The following is an 18,752-nucleotide window of genomic DNA, read 5'->3' as shown; positions in this document are numbered from 1 at the left end:
TAGCTTTTTGCCCATAAAAAGGAGAGAGAGTGAGAAAGACAGAACAGGATGTTATGTTGTAAATACAAACATTAGAGTTAGAATACACTTAAAAGCAGAGAACATTAACTCTCAGGTAGATGATTCTGCTTTATTTGCATACATAGGAAGACTTTTGTGTTTCAAGCTGTTTCCAGTAATGAGGCAATGCCAGGCCAGGCCATCAGATAGATACACACACACACACACGCTGGGAGGAGCGCAGAGAAGAAATCCCATGGTGCATCAGTAGCAGCAAAACTGGACGCCTTCATTTGCCCCACCTGCAATGAAACATGTCTCTCCCATGTTGGTCTCTACAGCCACAGCAGGCACCATAACTGCCCAATGCTTTGACTTACTCTCAGTGGCGCACTGTTCCATTGTCTCTTGAGACAGACAGATGCCAACAATGCATACACACACACAGAGTGAGAAAGATAAGCTTTTGTCTGTATCTTGCACACAAAATAAGAGCAAAGAAGCAAAAGCTAGCAAGCATCTGAAGGGGAACCCTTACAAACCTCTAAGAGGGTGCAGTGAAATTATATCTGAAGTAAATATTATTTTATCACAGGTTTAAATGGATACAAATAAAATGTAATGTGTTGATCTGGCATTTTCTAGAATAAAGTTTGCATTCCTATGCCCTCTTACTTAGGAATAAGTCCCACTAAATTCAGTGGGCTTTACTTAAAAGTAAACATGTATAGGATCATACTGTATATAATTAGTTTTGACATATCTAAAATCCTTCTCCAAATAATTTGAGATGGCCAAAGATTATGAAATTACAGGAAATTTTCAGCAATGATTGAAGCAGCCACTTACGCATAACCATCCAAAAAGTACAAAAAAGGAAGCAGATTTGCATAAAATTCACATATAGTGGTAATTTATATGTTTATATACCATTTTAGAATTATAGGTTGATACTCTGTGTTGCATGAGAAGAAGTTTACTTGCGCAATGGGCCTTTCCTTTCCTTTCCTTTCCTTTCCTTCCCCTGCAGTCCCTGACACCTTTCCCAAGTCTCTCAAAGGGATTCAGCTAGACATCACCCATTTACTATAATTTAAATAGAAATGCAATACATATTACTATAGTGGGAAATACTATGACCATGTGGCATATGTATTTGCCTGCTTTGCTGTCTAGGTGTTAACGATTGTTAGAGACTCCTGGTCTCTCTTCTTATGGTTCTTTATGTTTAAACTGGACTTAGTCTGGATACAGAATGCAAAAATGTTATAATAAACTTCTTTTGCGCAGTAAAATGTGCTAGTAGTTTTAAGGACTGGGACTATGGAACCAAACACAGAAAAATTGCCCTAAAGTGTGTGTGTGTGTGTGTGTGTGTGTGTGTGTATAAAATATATATATTCCCCACATTTCAATCCTTCAGACAGACCACAGCTGTTCCATTTCAACTTGTTCCAATCTTTGACTCAGCCCTTTGTGAATTCAGGCAAAAGTACAATGCCAGCAAATATGTATACAGTGGTACCTCAGGTTAAGAACTTAATTCGTTCTGGAGGTCCGTTCTTAACCTGAAACTGTTCTTAACCTGAGGTACCACTTTAGCTAATGGGGCCTCCCGCTGCCGCTGCCACTTGATTTCTTTTCTCATCCTGAAGTAAAGTTCTTAACCCGAGGTACTATTTCTGGGCTAGCGGAGTCTGTAACCTGAAGCGTCTGTAACCCAAGGTACCACTGTACTAAGGATGGTGCCTCACCATTAGCAATCCATTAGTATCTCATCTTGCCCACTAGGAGAGAAGGCCCTGAAATATAAGTTAGACTTTGTGGGATTCTTCTGTCCTTGCTCCCATATATATATACATTTAGCTCAAAATGTAGCAATGCCAGAAGCAGAAATCCATCCCCATAACATTACCTAGCACCTCTCCTTTATAGAGCTGGAGTGGTAACACTGTTTATGGGTGAAACAATCAAATTTTGCCCAAGCCCTTTGATTCTTATTCCAGATTTGTAGGAGGAAAAACCATGTTTCTATAGAAGTACCAATCAACATTCAATGCAGTCCAAGCTTAACACAATATCAACATGCATGAATTCTACCACAATATGAGAAAATAAATTGTTTCTCCCTCAAAAGATAAAATTTTAGTATTTCAAAATCATTTGTTTGTATTGCAAGCACCAATTGTGGCCTTCAACCCACTATGTGAAGTGAAATTTCTTTTTTCCTGCTCAGGATGGGAAGCAATGCTCAGTAACTTTTAATTAACAAGTCCCTAACTCCAATATTTTATTCCTTCCCCAGAAGCCTAAGAATAAGGTTAAAACCTAAAACTTTAGGTCATATCCAGTTGTCTGGCAATCCTGAGTATAAAACTCACCCCAAAAATTATATCCAAGGTGCTACCCCTGGATTATGAACTAAATGGCACACTCCCATTATAATCCTAGACTGGGGCTAATCATTTTGCTAGCTGGAAAGCCCAGTCCTTATTTAAACTCCTCAAAAATAATATTAAAAAAAACAATGCCATAATAAAGCTACAAGTAGATTTGTACTTGTATTGGCTTGATTAAAACCACTTTCTCTTCTTAAATGTTGGAACAACTTTGCATCACATATACTTGTATTCTCAAATTGCTCTGAGGGTAAACTATCATTAGGGAAACAGAAATCAAAGCTATACAGATAAATTGTACTTATAGCTGTATTATGGTATTATTTTTTATCATCTTCAAACAGAGAATAAATGCTGAAGGAAATCAACATCCTAGATACAAGCAGATCATCTGTCAAAATAAGACAAGTTTTTCAATCCACAAATGGTAACACCCAACAGTAAATGAGTCCTTGTCAGAGGATTTGTATAAATAATTAGTTTACTACAATAAAGGATGCTCTTTTATTTACCAGGGAATTGCACACTCTTTTACAAGAGGATATTCATTGCTTTATAACCATCTGTCACTTCAGTTCTGCAAACACCACACCTCCCCCCAAAATCTAATTAGTTTTGATTCAGTCACACATTTTAAATGATGTAACTGAAGATACTGAAAATGCCATCTGATGGCACTAGCACTGTGGCAAAACAGAAGATGGTTGGCATTTGTTTGGTTTTGTGGGGTGGGGTGGGGAGTGTTTTTACTTGCCCCTGTGGCAAGACATGTTGGCTAGTGAAGGAAAGAAAAATACCTTTAGCTTTAACAACTTACAGGTAATATAGCTTTCCTGCTGCTGGTAGCACTTGTTTCCTATAGTCTATTCCGGAATCCAGCTGGATAGTGCTGCAGTATTTCTGAATACAGAAACAAAATAACAGAGTTGTTACTTTCCTTAAGCAGATGCGATGGAATTTTGCAAGGGTGTACAGCATATCTTAGCAGTGCATCAGCTCATATGTCCCTATGCATCAGCATAAGGCGAACTGAATGATGGGTCCGGCAAGTTATTCACTTGGATTATGCTCATTCCACCATCAAGACTGCTTCAAGGTTATACAAAGAAATCACTGAGAATTCTCCTCCCAGCCATTAAGAATGCCTTAATACAGCTGTTACAAACATACATTTTCAGCATCACTCAGTAAGCAATACAAGGTAGTAGAGGCAGACAAAAACAACAACGTAAAGTGGACGTTTATCCAAATCAGACAAAAGGTGATCAAAGTTTCAAACAACCTCTATAGTTTTTGCTCATCAATATGAAATAGGGGCTAGGAATGCCAGCAATCACAGCCCTAGTTTGAATGTACAAGAACAGCCCAACTCTCTGCATATGTACTTGAAGGTAAATAAAGTGAGCTTTACATAAGCAAGCGTCTCTTTGACTTGGCAGACTTTTTTCTTCACCTGTTCTCTATAAATTGCTGCTTCATATTATGGCATGCTGTAAGTTTTTTTAGGTTTCTAAAAGAAGTTTTATTGATACTGGGTGATTTCCAACAGTCATACTCAGTGCAGACTCAATGAAATCTATGGACCTAAGTAACTTGAGCTACCAAGTTCATTTTTTACAACCGGTCTACTTTGAATATGACTTAGTTGAATATAACAGATTGTGTTTTTGAATTGCAATGTGTAAGCTGCATTTGAACTCAGAAAAGCTACATATCAAACTTTTAAAAATACAGTATAAATAAATAACTCCAATGAGTTCTGTGGACCTTTCTTCTAAGTAAGCAAGAATAAAATTGCATCCCAAGCACACAGTGGTCAGCAAGAATGGATTTCTGCAGCAAATCTGGAAAAATGCCTTTAAAAGTATTCTGCAGTTGGAGTAAATTTGCACAGTGTATGAAAATGCTTAATTTAATTGCAATTTGGAAGGGGCAGTTCTAAATATTTTTAAATGTATAAATTGCTATTATTAGTAATGTTATTATCCCTCTCCCACCTTCCTTAGGACCTGTCTGCTCTGAGGGAAGCTGGAAGCAAGGTCTGGGAGTTTGTGGCATCACTTCCTAAAGTTGCCTAAGGATATTTTGTATCATTTGTTTATTCTAATATTGTTTGAAACTATGTGTTATCTTGGCACATGAAGGCAATACATACATACATATTAATAATTATATAATAACAGCAATGATTGCATGGTGGATAATAGATCAGAACACATGAGGAAGTAGGAAGGGAAAAGTTGTTTCTAAGGACAAGGAGATCTGAACTTGGATTACCCCCACCCCAATGAAACATGAAGGCCTTCCCTTATAGTGAAAACTGATGTTCTTATAATTGCGCTCAAGCTTCTGGAATCTGCATTTGAGATGCTAGTTCAGGGGTAGGCAACCTAAGGCCCGTGGACCGGATGCAGCCCAATTGCGTTCTCAATCTGGCCCGTGGACGGTCCGGGAATCAGCGTGTTTTTACATGACTAGAATGTGGGCTTTTATTTAAAATGCATCTCTGGGTTATTTGTAGGGCATAGAAATTTGTTCACCCCCCCCAAATATAGTCTGGCCCACCACATGATCTGAGGGACGGTGGACCAGCCGATGGCTGAAAAAGGTTGCTGACCCCTGTGCTAGTTCCATGGTCTGCAGCAAAATCATGGTCATATTGTTGGGTCACCTGACTTCAGCACAGGCAGGGTCCCTTATTATCAGGTGACCTGTTCACATCACAAACTATTCTCTAAGCTTCCATACACTGGAACATCTTAATAACAGAAATACATGACTTTAAATATATATACAGAGAGGTGGTTATGTAAACAAAAATGGAGATCTCTCAACATTTGAACTACTTACACAAGGAAAACTGCTATTTGAAAAGGTCTTGGGTTACTGCACAGTGAGATTAATTGCTCACACAACACAACACAAAAAACATGTCAGAATGTTGTGCAATGTAAAATAAAACATTCTTAGGATAAGACAGACAGAATATTTGGTAGTAAAGTTCACGTGCTTCTGGATTGTCGAAATTCTGCATGCTCCGAAATACTTCATCACAAATTTGCCTACTTTCTTTTTTTTTAGTGTTAAAAATAATAAGCCCAATAGAAACAATACATGTATTAATTTGGTCTCTCTTTGAGCAACTGACTTCTCCATCATGGGATTGATTAAAGCTTACAGGCATGATTGCATTCCACACTCACTAATCACCATCAGGGAATCCTAATCAGCAGCTAAAGAACTTTTAGCTGGAGTCTTCATATTTTAGCCCTTAATTTTAAAGCTACACTCCTAACAGTTGGTTTACATTTAAAGTCTTTCGATAATCCTATTTCATCTGCAGTGTTAAAAGTCTCCTGTCCTTTTCCCAATGGTAGAAGAAACTAGTCATAGCAGAGCTGCATGTCACATCAAAGGAGCATTTCAATACCATTGGCATAAAGACTGTGACTTCTTACACTATTCAATTTTAATGCTTAGAATTATTCAGCTGCTCGCATTATTATGTATTGGTTTATGTATTTATGTAGAGCAAAGGACAAACACAATTACATTCTGAAAATATAATTAAGAAGGTTAAAAAAAAACCTTATCACTCACACACGTTACTGTAAGGGAAAAAACTTTAGACTCAGAAAGCTTTTTTACCTGGCCTCTGTAAGGTAGAAATGGAGACAAACCGTGATATTAGGAATTTCTGTTAGAATGGAATAATAACCCTAACACTGCTGAAAATGATACAGCCATTGGAGACAACTATGCTTTCCTCCATATAATCACTACAAGTTAGATGTAACATCCATACTGAAAACACAGCATAGGAACATAGCAATCTGCCTTATACCAAGCCAGACCATTGGTTCCTCTAGCTCAGTTTGGTCTAAAGTGACTAGCAGTGTCTCTCGATGATTTCAGGCAGGTTTCTCTCCCAGCCCCAAATGGAGATGCTGTGTATGAAAGCTGGAACCTACATGCAAAACAGATGTTCTACCACTGAGCTATGACCCATCCCAAAAAAGATTTGCATGCCCCCCCCAGCCTGATACCCAGTTTTCCTTTAAAAAATTAAGTTTCATTATTAAATTAAGTTTTTTTTATTTGGACATCTGTTCTTAAAAACAAATATGTAATTAAGTCCTTACAAGAGCTTAAAAATAAATATATTTCTCAAACAGGAGGAATACCTCCACATTAAAGCCTGCTACAACGCCTGTGTGCCAGCACTTCTTCCAAAGATTTGGTTGTATTACCAATTCACTAATTTAGTCAATTGGCTAGGATTTCTGCCAGTGTCCCAAATCTGATTTCAGGTTTTGGTTAAGGTGAATCCCTGCTTAACATTTCCCTGTTAACACTAACTGTTGTGGTGCTTGTTCTAGCACATCTGTTATAGCTCTAGTTAGGGTCGAAGTGAGGGACTTCCTCCCAGAAAGAAGAGTGAGAAGGGGAGAGAACAATATCCTGTATCCAGTTTCTGATCTCTTAGGCATGTTGAAAAGCTCCCCAGTGTTGTGTCTATACCAATCTTGCAAGTACAAGCACCTTCTGCTATGATTTTGCTGATGGGTTTTGTAATGAATTGCAAATGAATTGTCTGAAATGTTGATTTGACATTTTATTATGTTTTTATATGTGCTGGAAACTTCCCAGAGTGGTTGGGGAAACCCAGCCAAGATGGGCAGGGTATAATAATAATAATAATAATAATAATAAGGCAACCTCAGGCCCAGGGACTGAACCCAGCTCTTAAAATCTCTCTCTAAGTCATGTCCTCTTACTAGCCCTGCTCTAGGGACTCTGCTTTTGCCCGCTCAAATGTGTCCTTGAACTATGATGGTGCCTTCTGCTTGCCTGAATGGAGAGGAGAAGGGGCATGCACATACATGTGTATGAAGAAACCACTAACCTTTGCATAGCTTGAATTTAGCCCACTATACAAGATAAGAATCACATCCTTTGCCCCACCCACTTTTCTCCTCTTGCCCACCAATCATGAAGCCCTCAGAAGGTTACCGTATTTTTCGCTCTATAAGACGCACCAGACCATAAGACGCACCTAGTTTTTGGAGGAGGAAAACAAGAAAAAAAAATATTCTGAATCTCAGAAACCAGAACAGCAAGAGGGATCACTATGCAGTGAAAGCAGCAATCCCTCTTGCTGTTCTGGCTTCTGAGATAGCTGCACGGCCTGCATTCGCTCCATAAGATGCACACACATTTCCCCTTACTTTTTAGGAGGGGAAAAAATGAGTCTTATAGAGCAAAAAATACAGTATTTTACCTACTGAGAAGGGTTATTACCCATACCCAAGCTACGCTACTTCTAACCCTGCTGCCCTCATTATGGTTCCTGAGTTCTGTGCACCTACCTAATCTACTCACTTCATGCACATACCAGAAATCATTCTCCCATACCCCACTTCCCATTAAGTGCTACTTCTTCTAGTTCTGCATTCCCAAAACTGATTCCCCTCATGATGTTTTGGACTACAACTTCCATCAGCCTCAGCCAGCAAGGCCATACCAGCTGGGGTTTATGAGAGTTGCTGTTGAGAAAACATCGGTTGGGGGGAGCCCTAGCTTGCAGGAGGCTGTTCAACCAAGGGTTCAGACCAGGAGTTCTTAACCTGTGGCCCATAGACCCCATAGGCTTCAAGAGGTCTGTGGACTGAGCATACACAAAAAAGATTTTTCTACTGCGATAGAATAAATTGTGTGCAAAATTGTGTGTGTTTATGTGTATTTTTCTGGGGAGAGGACTTTCATCAGATTCCCAAAGGGGTCTGTGACCAAAAACAACAACAAAAAACACCCTTAAGAAACACATTTAACCTGAAATCACTTGCTTTACTCCTCTCTGTACAGTGGTACCTCTAGATGCGAACAGGATCCATTCCGAAGCCCCGTTCGCATCTAGAAGCAGACGTAACTACCGATGGCACGTCTGCGCACGCACGCGCCGCTTTTTGCCGCTTCTGCGCATGACGTCATTTTGAGCGTCTGCGCATGCACAAGTGGCGAAACCCGAAAGTAACATGCTCCGTTACTTCCGGGTTGTCACGGAGCGCAACTCGAACGCGCTCATCCCGAAGCACATTCAACCCGAGGTATGACTGTTTACTTATTTCATTGGCCTAAATCTCTCCCCCATGCTTTGTATTTCTTCTGTCTGGATATTAGTTTGTCTTCAAATCATGACATGTAACACTGCCCACACTTCAGTTCTAAACATGGTACAAAGGGTACTAAAAAGCCTTCTATCTGAAGGTATATTGTAGGTTAAATGCACCTTGTAATCTAATAAAGAAACTGAAGATTCTGATTTATAAGATAACCAAAGTCATAGGAAGGAGACTGGGCTTTTAATTACCTCTCCTTTGGGTTATGCTCTACATACAATAAACTATAGGAGAGTTAGTAGTACATTGTTTCATCTTTATTTGTTTGACCTTCTGAAGACAGTGATGGATATGATCAGGATATGATCTTAAAACAAAGATCCTGCCTTATCGTGTGAACATAAATTTCTTTAACAAAATGGAAAAGAGAGGAATCATCTAGTATTTGTGGAATAAAAAAACTTGGTCAAACTATTGTTCAGTATGCACTCAGTCTTTGTCTTCATGTTCAGATGTTGTTCAAACAGCAGACTTAAAAGAAAATAATGTCAATGAATCCTCCCAAGCACTATACATGACCTCTGGGGTAATTAGCAATCATTGAAAAGCAACAAGACTAAAATGTTCTATTCTTTATTACTGTCAGCTCTTATCTTGATCAGCATTTTAATAAAGATGGTTCGTTCCTAAGACAGTTCCATGAATCAGTCATAATTACATCCTGACACGCAGTGAATAGTAAAGCAATACTAAATATCACTTCATCAACCTTTCTAACCTTTATGCAAGTATTAACAGTAAATAATTTTTACACAATCCAACAACAGAAAATCTGCATATATCTTAGCTTTGTAGAGAGTCTACCCTAAGTGAATTTCCTGTGACCTACACCAGCAAAACACAATCGGGCATAATTATTCAAGCTCCGGAGATATTCAGGTGTTGCTTTTTTTTTCAGAGTGTACAACTTCAAGCACAAAAGGCTACTTGTTCTACATAATAAACCCTCAAAGGGTTAAATGAAATGCCAGTTTCCTTTTCTCAAGCATATCCCAGTAGCTACAGAACTTTAAATTGAGAATAGAGGGCATGTACATAAATATTACATTTTAAAATAAATACAAAATGCTAAATCGAAAAAGATAAAAAGCATTTTAACACCAAAAATGATTAGATCAGGCCCTCAAGTTGGAATAGAATACTATGCATAAAATGTGTGCGTAAGGCTATAGCTACTACTGCTGCTATGTTGCATAATTGGAGTCTGTATGTATTAAATCAGATTTGTTGTGCTTAATATTTTTAAAGGCTGACAATTATTCTCTATTAATATTGATTTATTTCCTATGTTTGTTAAAACACTCTGGATATGAAGTAACTGTTCATTCTCCATAGCTGTATCATTGTCCAGAACCTCAGCTGGAATAAGAAGTTTAGTTTCTCTGCTTCAGCACACAAAATTGATAATTTGGTTCCTTAATTCAAATTAGATGCTTTACAGTTGTTTCTGCATACCATGTAGCTGTAGCTATGCAACAGATTGAGATAGTTTGACTATAGTTGCAATAACTATAAAGTTCTTTAAAGTTCAGCTTAGTGGGTGCATAATCAAGAGAAAGTCCTAAACAAAGGGAACAATATTAAGTTTTAGTGGGGAATAAGGTAAGAGCATAACACGGCTTCCTTTTTCAAGGTCTCTCAAGAGAATCATTCCCTACCCACTGCGCCAAACAGAAGCGATATGTAAACCAACATCTTGGTCTTTGACAAGGTGCTTTGCATTATATCCAAAAGTATAAACAACTCTTACAAAGAATGCGCTCCCACAACTAAGGACAGCTCTTATTCTAGTAAGTAAGCGGTATACAGTATGCCTTTCTGCAAAGCAGAACAGGACTGGCTATGTTTCACGCTAGACTAAGTGAGCAGTTGTTCAACAACAGGTCAAATATATAAAGATGACTAAGTTACTTTAACTCAGTTCCATCCAATATGAAGTTTGCTCACAATGCTTTCTTACTTCAAAATCTGATTTGTACTTCCTTCCTTGGCCCGAATCTTTGCTCCTGCCAGAGCTCCAAACAGGGAAGAAGAAGAAAAGGGAAAGTGTTGATTTCAGAAACTAGATTTCCAGAATAAAAATAAATGATTAAGATCTAAGCAGACTAAGGATGGCTTATGCCTATCTCTGATGAGGTCTGCTACCTCATTACCAACAACTGAAAACTTCTGCTGCATTTTGTTTCAAGAGAATCCAAAAGTCCTTGCTGTAAAGCAGACTGGGGGGTGCAGAGTCCATTCAGTCTTTCTGTATCACAACCATTATGTAAGAAGTATAAAACACTGCCTTTATGCTGCCAAGCCACAATGACTCCTCTTACATCAAAGCAGTTTCACCACTTGGGTTTTTTTCTTCCAAATTTATTCAAGCCAAGGGCAGGGAGAGAACAATTCATACACGCTAATTACACCTAATTATCTATTCCTCTCCCCACCCCAACTTTCGGCCAGTGTTATTTGCTATTTGGGTTTCTCACAACCTCCTCTTGCCCTGTCCATCCAGCTCAACAGTAAGTCTTTGAAGAAAACAGTTGTGGCTTTTTAGAATATTCACAATGTAAGGTTCAACCCAAATTAAACTATTCCCATTATTAGTTTTGACACGTTTAATGTGTTAAATATGAAGGCCTTTTGCTTAATTTGGCAAATTCCTCATATCACTGCAAGGAGAGAATTGCCAGTAACACCCTCTCCTACGGGAGCTTCTCCTCACACTTTCTTTTCATGATCTAAATGAAATGTTTATTGGATTAAAGTTCTTCTCTGCAGACCTCCATGGTAGCCTGTGACAAAGCACTTACAAGCCTTATTAATTGGCTCGGACCTTTGGGGCGAGGGGGATGGAGGAAGATAAGGAAGACCTTATTTTGCATTACATCACAAGCAAAGGAAACATTAAACAAATCAATTGCGTTACAAGCAATGCAATATTGCATATCTAACTAAGAATTTGAGCCAGCTGTTGGAACCAAAGTGTTCATTTGCTTAAACAGAGAACAACTATTATTAAGATCAAAATGGAATAGAATGCAAGAGTTTGCTATCATTATTTTACCTTCAGATGACAAATATATATAATATATATTTAAATGAAGGATTGTCAAGCAGTCATCTTACTGTACTTAAAATGCAATATATTAAACAAAATATATTTCAAAACCTTACCTGATTTTTAGACATTTATTAATTTGGATTGTGAGATACAAAACTTATAAATATATTCAGTGTGGTATGGATTTGCATACCTACCAAAAGATAGTTTTCGGATGATCAAACAGAATTTTTGAGTATTTAGAGTTCTAATTTTGTGCATTAAAGTGTAGCTACTTTTGAACTCAAACTCTGATATGCAATCACATTTAAAAAGCCAAAAAATACAATGTGAACATTTGAGCCAAAGTCTGTTCTAGTCTTATATTTACTGAGTGTATGCTTGCACGTGTGTACCCCCTCATTTTCTCTCACTCTCACTCTTGTTTTCTAATGCTAAACACAATGATTCACAACTGAACTGTATTGTAAATTCCAAAAGTAATCCATTTAATTAACACAGGAAAAAAAGAGAAAAGCAGAGCCTACAACTTCCACAGGTTGGGAAAGAAAGAGTCTTCTATTTAAGACTTGCTTGGGTACTTACTAAGAAGGGAAACAAAAGGCCTAACGTCTTCAGTAATGAAAAAGTCAATTGATAAGTGAAGACATCACAATATCAAAGGCTTAATCCCAGCAATTCTGACTCAGGTGACAGCTCAGCAGAGGTCAGGGTGCTGACACTGACCACAAAAGCAAGTTTTAACCATTCAGCATACTGAAAGCTACTGGACTATCACAGCATTAGAATGGAACTAACTGACAAATCAATTTAATCACCAAGATGACTTTTTTATTTTAAAAAGAAATTGTCAATTCACAGATCTGTGTGCTTCTAACACAGGTGGCTTGACAAAGACAGAACACATAATCAAAGACATTTTATATCTTCTAACCGGTGCCAGAATCCCACCCCCTGTCCCAAGATCTCTCTGAATCTGCTGGTAGTAGTTCCCTGACCTAATAGTAGTATAAAGTTGAATCTTCTTCCAAACATTAATAGTGGCTTTTTGACAAAAAATAAATATTATTATTTAGTAGGGTGAAAGCCGATGGAAGAATAGGAAATAATCAAACAGTTCAATTTTATACATGTTTATTCAGAAGCAAGTACCACTGAGTTCAAATAAAAGGACTTATTCCCAAGGCAATGTACATACAGTTTTATCACTGCATAAATGATAATGGCTGTTCTATAAGAGAATCAATACTAAACACAGTTGTTTGCACAAAATCAGGTTTATTGTGTTGATTTCTAAGGATCAGGAGCTGGCTACTTGGAATCCCACTCATAGAAGAAGGAAACCTAAGTAAAATAACCCAGACTCAACTCAGACTTAAATGGTCGTGGATTGCCCCTTTAGTATCTAAGGAGGCTTTGTGGATTTATCACTTCCACAGTGAATGTCTTTGCTTCTACCTATAGAAGGCTCTCCACACTATTTTTTAAAAATTCACTTCTTTCATGTCATACTGATATTACATTGGCATTTTTGGGCCACGTGGAAAACTTTAAAAAGACAGTTTAAAGGGAGAGATGCAGGCTGCAGTCTTATTTTTACTTACCTGAGAGTAAGCCATATTAATATCAATGGGACTTGCTCTGAAATATGTGTATTTAGATGATTATAGACTAATAAAATGAAAAAGAACCCTTCCCTATACAATTAAAATGTTGATCAAAGTAATGAAATTCTAGGTTACCAAAAAAGGATTTAAGCAATCAGAAAACGGCTGCAAGAACCAAGTGCAGTTGCAGTGCAATCTCCAGGAGTCCAAATTGAGTTTGTATTGGACTCCCATAGAAAAATTAGAAAGTAGTTCATAAAAGTTGGTAACCCACAGCCAAACCATGCATCAATGAGCCCTTCTTCATGTAAGATTAAGATAGAAATCCAAATGCTAATACAATTTCCCTTTCTCTTTGAACCTAAAAGCAGGGAAACCTGAATTTGTGAAACCCATGACACAATAGCAATTTCATTTTTTTTAAATATTGATTTTGGTATCTGGCATGGGTAATTACTATAATGCATTGATCTGAAATGTTTTTACTGCTATTATGACTGTGATTATAATGTTTATATTTTATATGCTTTTAAATTATTTTAAAGGTTGTAAGCCACCACTGGAAATATTGTATTCTGAAAGGTAGTGAAGAATTTTAAAAAGATAACAAATAAATAATCATAGGAAAAATGAACCTTGTAGTCATTTGTATTTTTGAAAAGAGTAGAATAGTAACAGGTAATAATGGATAGTGCTCTCCTAGACCTGGCTTGGGATTTTTTCTATCTTCATGAATACTACATGTGAAAAAAAGCTGAGAAGTAAAAATTTCCTTCTGTTCTGATAATGTTTCTTTTTATGTTGTTGCTCTGAACTCTGTCATTCAGTTTGGAGAAAAAGTAGAGCCTCAAGATTCAAAAATATTACAAATGAAATCTTAACTTCTGCCTCCCCTAATTGAGTTAATCCTAGAAGGTTAAAGAAAATTACTCCCAGAAATATGCACAAAACAGTTTTGCAATAAAGATCCTTATTAGTAAGCTAGAAAGATCCCTTATCAAGCACATCTTCCTTTACCTTAAGAACAGCAATGAATGGCACGAAGTTCACTCTTTGGAGCCCATTTTTATAGAGATCTGAAAGAGAACACATGGATATTATCCTCGCCACATACATCTGACAGGATTGTCTTTTGGTCTTACTTACAAATACAAGTTCTACATTAGGGAGAAGGAACCTTTGGTCTTCCTAGCATTGTGGACTAAATTCCCATCAGCTATGTTGGCTGTGCCAATGGGAATTAGAGTTGAACAGTATGGTTGAGTTCAACACAGCTAGGATTGTCATACGCCCGGATTTTCCCAGGCATATCCAGAATATTGAAGTCGGCAGCAGTGTCCAGGCAGAAACTGGGCAGTGTCCAGGGAAATCCAGCATTTTTTTAGCCCCAAAAGCTCAACAACTTTGGCCAAAAAACATTTCCCCACTGTTTGAAATATGGGAACCCTAACACAGGCTCTCTACCTCTGTTCTACCAAATCAAGAAATAAGGAAGGAAAAAAGAAAATAATTTAAATTTAAATCTTTGGCTGCAATGTTTTTTTAAAATTAAACTGTATTTAAAAGTAATTAATATATTCTTCTTACTTAATTAAATTAACCACATAGTTGAAATGTATCTCATTGCTTTGGAGAGGTTAAGTTTATAAATCATAAACAGTAAAGCTACACAATACAGTGATTAACATTTCAGTATCTGCTTTTTAAAATATACTTAAACTCTAATGTATAAGAGACAAAAAACAGCATTTAAAAAATAAATTTGACTGCATTACACTCCAAATAAGTAAAATGGGAGGAAATAGAACATCCCCAGAAAATCTGATTTGAATCTATGATAAAACATGTGAAAACATGTATGTATGCATGCATGCATGCATGCGTTTTGTGCAATTTATCATACCCTTCCCCCCCCCCACCCCGAAAAAGGCAAAACACACGAAAGGGCTATCAGTAGCCTGTGCACATGCTCATAACTCTGACATTTACTGCTCAGTGGAACAAGGGAATGGAAGGAGTGTGATTACAGGCACAGAATTTTTCTCAATCTGATCACATCCTGTCACTGGTGTGGATGGAAAAAAGCAACAGCTATAATCAGCAAAACATGATTGCTGGTGTAGGCAGCCCACTACAGTTTTGCTCCAAAAAACTTCAGAACACAGCATCTATAATAATATATCTGGAAGGGCCCACTCTTGCAACAATCATAAATAAATGTATTATATTGCAGTTTTAAACATATCTTTAATATGTATATAGTTTTAACTATCAGTGTTTAATTGTTTTTAATGGATGTTATTTTCTATGTTTTAGCTGTTCTTGTTTTTATCTGCAAGCTGCCTTAAGTCCCATCAGGGGAAAAGACAGGTAATAATAATAATAATAATAATAATAATAATAATAATAATACGTGCTTGACAGTAAGTTCCATTTAAAACAATGGAGTTCACTGTCCCAAGCAAATGCATTTATCGCCATGATGTAATAGATGTATTCTCATTTGTTGTATTTTATAGTATCTGTGATTCAGGAAGATTGGACACAAATAAATAACTGAAACTGACCCAGAATATCTCAGCATATGATTCTAACTCATTTGGCAAAATGCAGATACCATGGATCACATCAAAACTGAGGAGTAGGGGAGGAGAAAGAATGGTTTTGTCTGCAAGTAATCTGCTGATAACAGCACTCCAACAAAACTGCTCTGCAGCAGAGAAAGCTGAGCTTTCAGGATAATACAAACTTATTTCGCCCACATCCCATTGAAATAATATAATGTGTAGCATACTTTGGGCCTCCTGAAGGAATCATCAGCTTTACGCTTAATCAAACTATTGCCAGCTGCAGGAACTGGAAGCACTGTGTCAATGCATGCCCGACCCACACTGTGGATTCTCAGAGTGATAATCCACTAGCCAGCAAAGCTGATAGGATCCAATGCAAGGTGTGCAGTCAGCAGAGTTGGTCTTCTGCAGCAAATGTGAAGGTATCTCAGAGGAAAGGTTTGTAAAAATGCATTTGCCCAAGACAGCGCACACATTCCCTTTGGATGTGCTATAATGCTTATTTGGAGCAACAAAACTGCTGTCTGGAGGTAAGCATAAGAAAATTAAATCCTGAATAAACTTCAGGAATACCTTTACTCTGGCCAAGGATATGGGTTAGCCTGAAGTTTAGTAAGGGTTTCCGTTTCAAGCATATACAGTCATTATAAATATTATTATATTTATAAAGGACTGTGAACTCAATGCTTGTTTTTGTATAATGGTTAAGCACTGTCATAGTCCCAACAAAGCCAACTGGACCATGATAGTTTCCATGTCATGCAATATCAGCAAATGATATTGCATGACATGGAAACTATCATGGTCCAGTTGGCTTTGTTGGGACTATGACAGTGCTTAACCAGGATCGGGACAATTCCAATAAAGCTGAGCATGATTTTATCAGATTAAATTCCATTAAAATCCCTACTCCTCTGGAAGCTTAGCTTCAGTTCCTGAAAACCAGCCAAAACAATTGAGCCTTATGATGTTTCCAGAAGAGCTGCACACTCATTAATTGAATTTCTGAGAGGCAGAGCATGCCATGATTGTTAATCCTAGCACGAAGACAGGGTTGCTTATTTTTATTTTTAGGAAGGCCTCAAAATTGTTGAGCTTTTTAGATTGACTTGCCTAAGATACAGGACAAAGCGCCACATTTCAGAAATCCCTCTTGGACATATGGCAGCCCTAACACTGATGTTGTGCTGGGTATAAGACAAGGTTCTCAAACTGAAATTCGCGAGCTTCATTAAGGTGGTTGCTTATTACAATATGCAATAAGTAAAATAAACAGTAAAAATCAATTAAAAAGCATACAACATCTGGCTCAGTGCATTACAACTGTAAGAACAGGTAGAAAGATCCTCAGCAATTTTCAAGTAGTCCGTAGGACTGGGAGTGGAAAGTCTGTGAACCACAGGTCTAAGCTTTTTAAAATTTCATAGGCAGAGACTGGTACCTGAAATTACAGCATTGTTTTTCTCATTTCTATGAACTTCTCAATTTTGTCAGTCACATACTACATCAAGACTATGCTAGAGGTATTGGTTTAAATCCAGGCATAGGCAACCTCGGCCCTCCAGATGTTTTGGGACTACAACTCCCATCATCCCTAGCTAACAGGACCAGTGGTCAGGCATGATGTGAGTCGTAGTCCCAAAACATCTGGAGGGCCGAGTTTGCCTATGCCTGGTTTAAATCTGCCTAAATAGCAACAGGACTCTGCAGATGCTATGGCATTTTTTAATGAGCTTCAGCATTATAATTAAGGCAGGAGTAAGAAACCTCAGGCCCAGGGGCCAAATGAAACCCTCCAGTGTCTCCACCTGGTCCCCAGGATTCTGCCCAAGGTTGAACCCCTCATTGGTCCTTCTATGTCCTTTCCTCTAGTAATCTTAACCAGCTTGAAAGTGTCTTTGAATTATGATGACAGTTACTGCTTGCCTTGAAGGATGGCAAGAGGTGTTTCTAGCCACACCCACCACTGATACATGGCCGCTACACGGAATTGTGGCCATTGAATTGAACAAAGTTTCCCATCATTGCATTACAGTATTAATGATGGGGTTCTGGACAAATATCTGTGAGATCACCATTGTATGGTTCTGCTTATTAGGAGACAAGAACTCCTACCATCCCAGGGGTTCAGTCTTTCCTGTCCACTCAAGAGTGTTGCTGGCAGTGTCCACAAATGATTTTTCACCAATGCCATTTGGTAAGGCTGGCTCCGTTTTTCAGGCTGCCGAAATCATGCCTTTGTAGAATCAGAGCTAGACTTACTATAATGCACCTTATGTATTGTTGCATTTGCTGATATACAGAAATTTTAGCTGGCACAGAAATTAATATTATGCCTCTAGCCAGAGGCAGTCTGTGGAAGCTCATCATGCCAATGAGCCTCCTAGCCTGACTTCCTACTACTTATGAGCATAATTTGGTGTGTAGGTGTTTAGAACTCTGAGCAGTACAGGTTCAATCAAGAGAACATATCCTCTTCCAGAACCCCTTCACAACTTCTACACCCAATAAAGATGTTCTTTGAATATAGAATCTGCTCATCAAGGGTACACAAAGCGCTGTTTTCAGTGGCTGCCCCAAAATCCTTTCTTCTGAAGACATAAAACACCTAACGTCTGAACTTCATTCATAGAAATGTGGCCAATCACTTCCCCCTTTTTGTACTCATTTTTGAAAACTATGCATAAACCAGTAATACAGCAGGCAAGGTTACCATGGGATATGTCTTCTGGATTTTAAAAATTATGTATTTTAAAAAACTGGATTAGCTTATGATTATTTCCAAGATTTTGAAATGGAGCAAACTAGAAAGTGTAATAAACTATTCAACTTGAAACAGGCAAAACATAACTAATGGAGGCTATCAGACCTTTCCAATAACCTTGGAGGAAGCTGGCTCCCAGAGGAAATCATAAAGCTGTCAGTCAAACACAAAAACTCATCTC

The 18,752-nt window shown here is 37.8% G+C and overlaps 1 protein-coding gene and 1 long non-coding RNA gene across 4 annotated transcripts in view; one reads left to right on the top strand and one right to left on the bottom strand.

Moving 5' to 3' along the window:
• AFG1L (AFG1 like ATPase) overlaps positions 1-18,752 on the bottom strand; it is a 58,337-nt gene that overhangs the window by 19,405 nt on the left and 20,180 nt on the right. For all 3 annotated transcript variants that reach the window (XR_014546839.1, XM_083608401.1, XM_083608402.1), the window contains exons 7-8: positions 14,255-14,313; positions 3,217-3,299 (exon numbers count right to left, since the gene is read on the bottom strand). Coding sequence is in view for 2 of the 3 variants with exons in the window: in XM_083608401.1 (XP_083464527.1) it covers positions 3,217-3,299; positions 14,255-14,313 (142 nt within the window). In the remaining variant the exon portion in view is untranslated. The remainder of the gene's footprint in view (positions 1-3,216; positions 3,300-14,254; positions 14,314-18,752) is intronic.
• On the top strand, positions 21-13,655 carry LOC310760275. The gene is made up of 2 exons (XR_014546882.1): positions 21-7,413; positions 7,673-13,655. It is a non-coding gene; the product is annotated as an uncharacterized lncRNA (long non-coding RNA).

The sequence above is a fragment of the Podarcis filfolensis genome (assembly GCF_964270895.1).
Source record: "Podarcis filfolensis genome assembly, chromosome: 3".
Taxonomy (NCBI): domain Eukaryota; kingdom Metazoa; phylum Chordata; class Lepidosauria; order Squamata; family Lacertidae; genus Podarcis; species Podarcis filfolensis.
The sequence above is the reverse complement of the archived record's forward strand: the minus strand, read 5'-3'. Positions and strand labels throughout refer to the sequence as shown.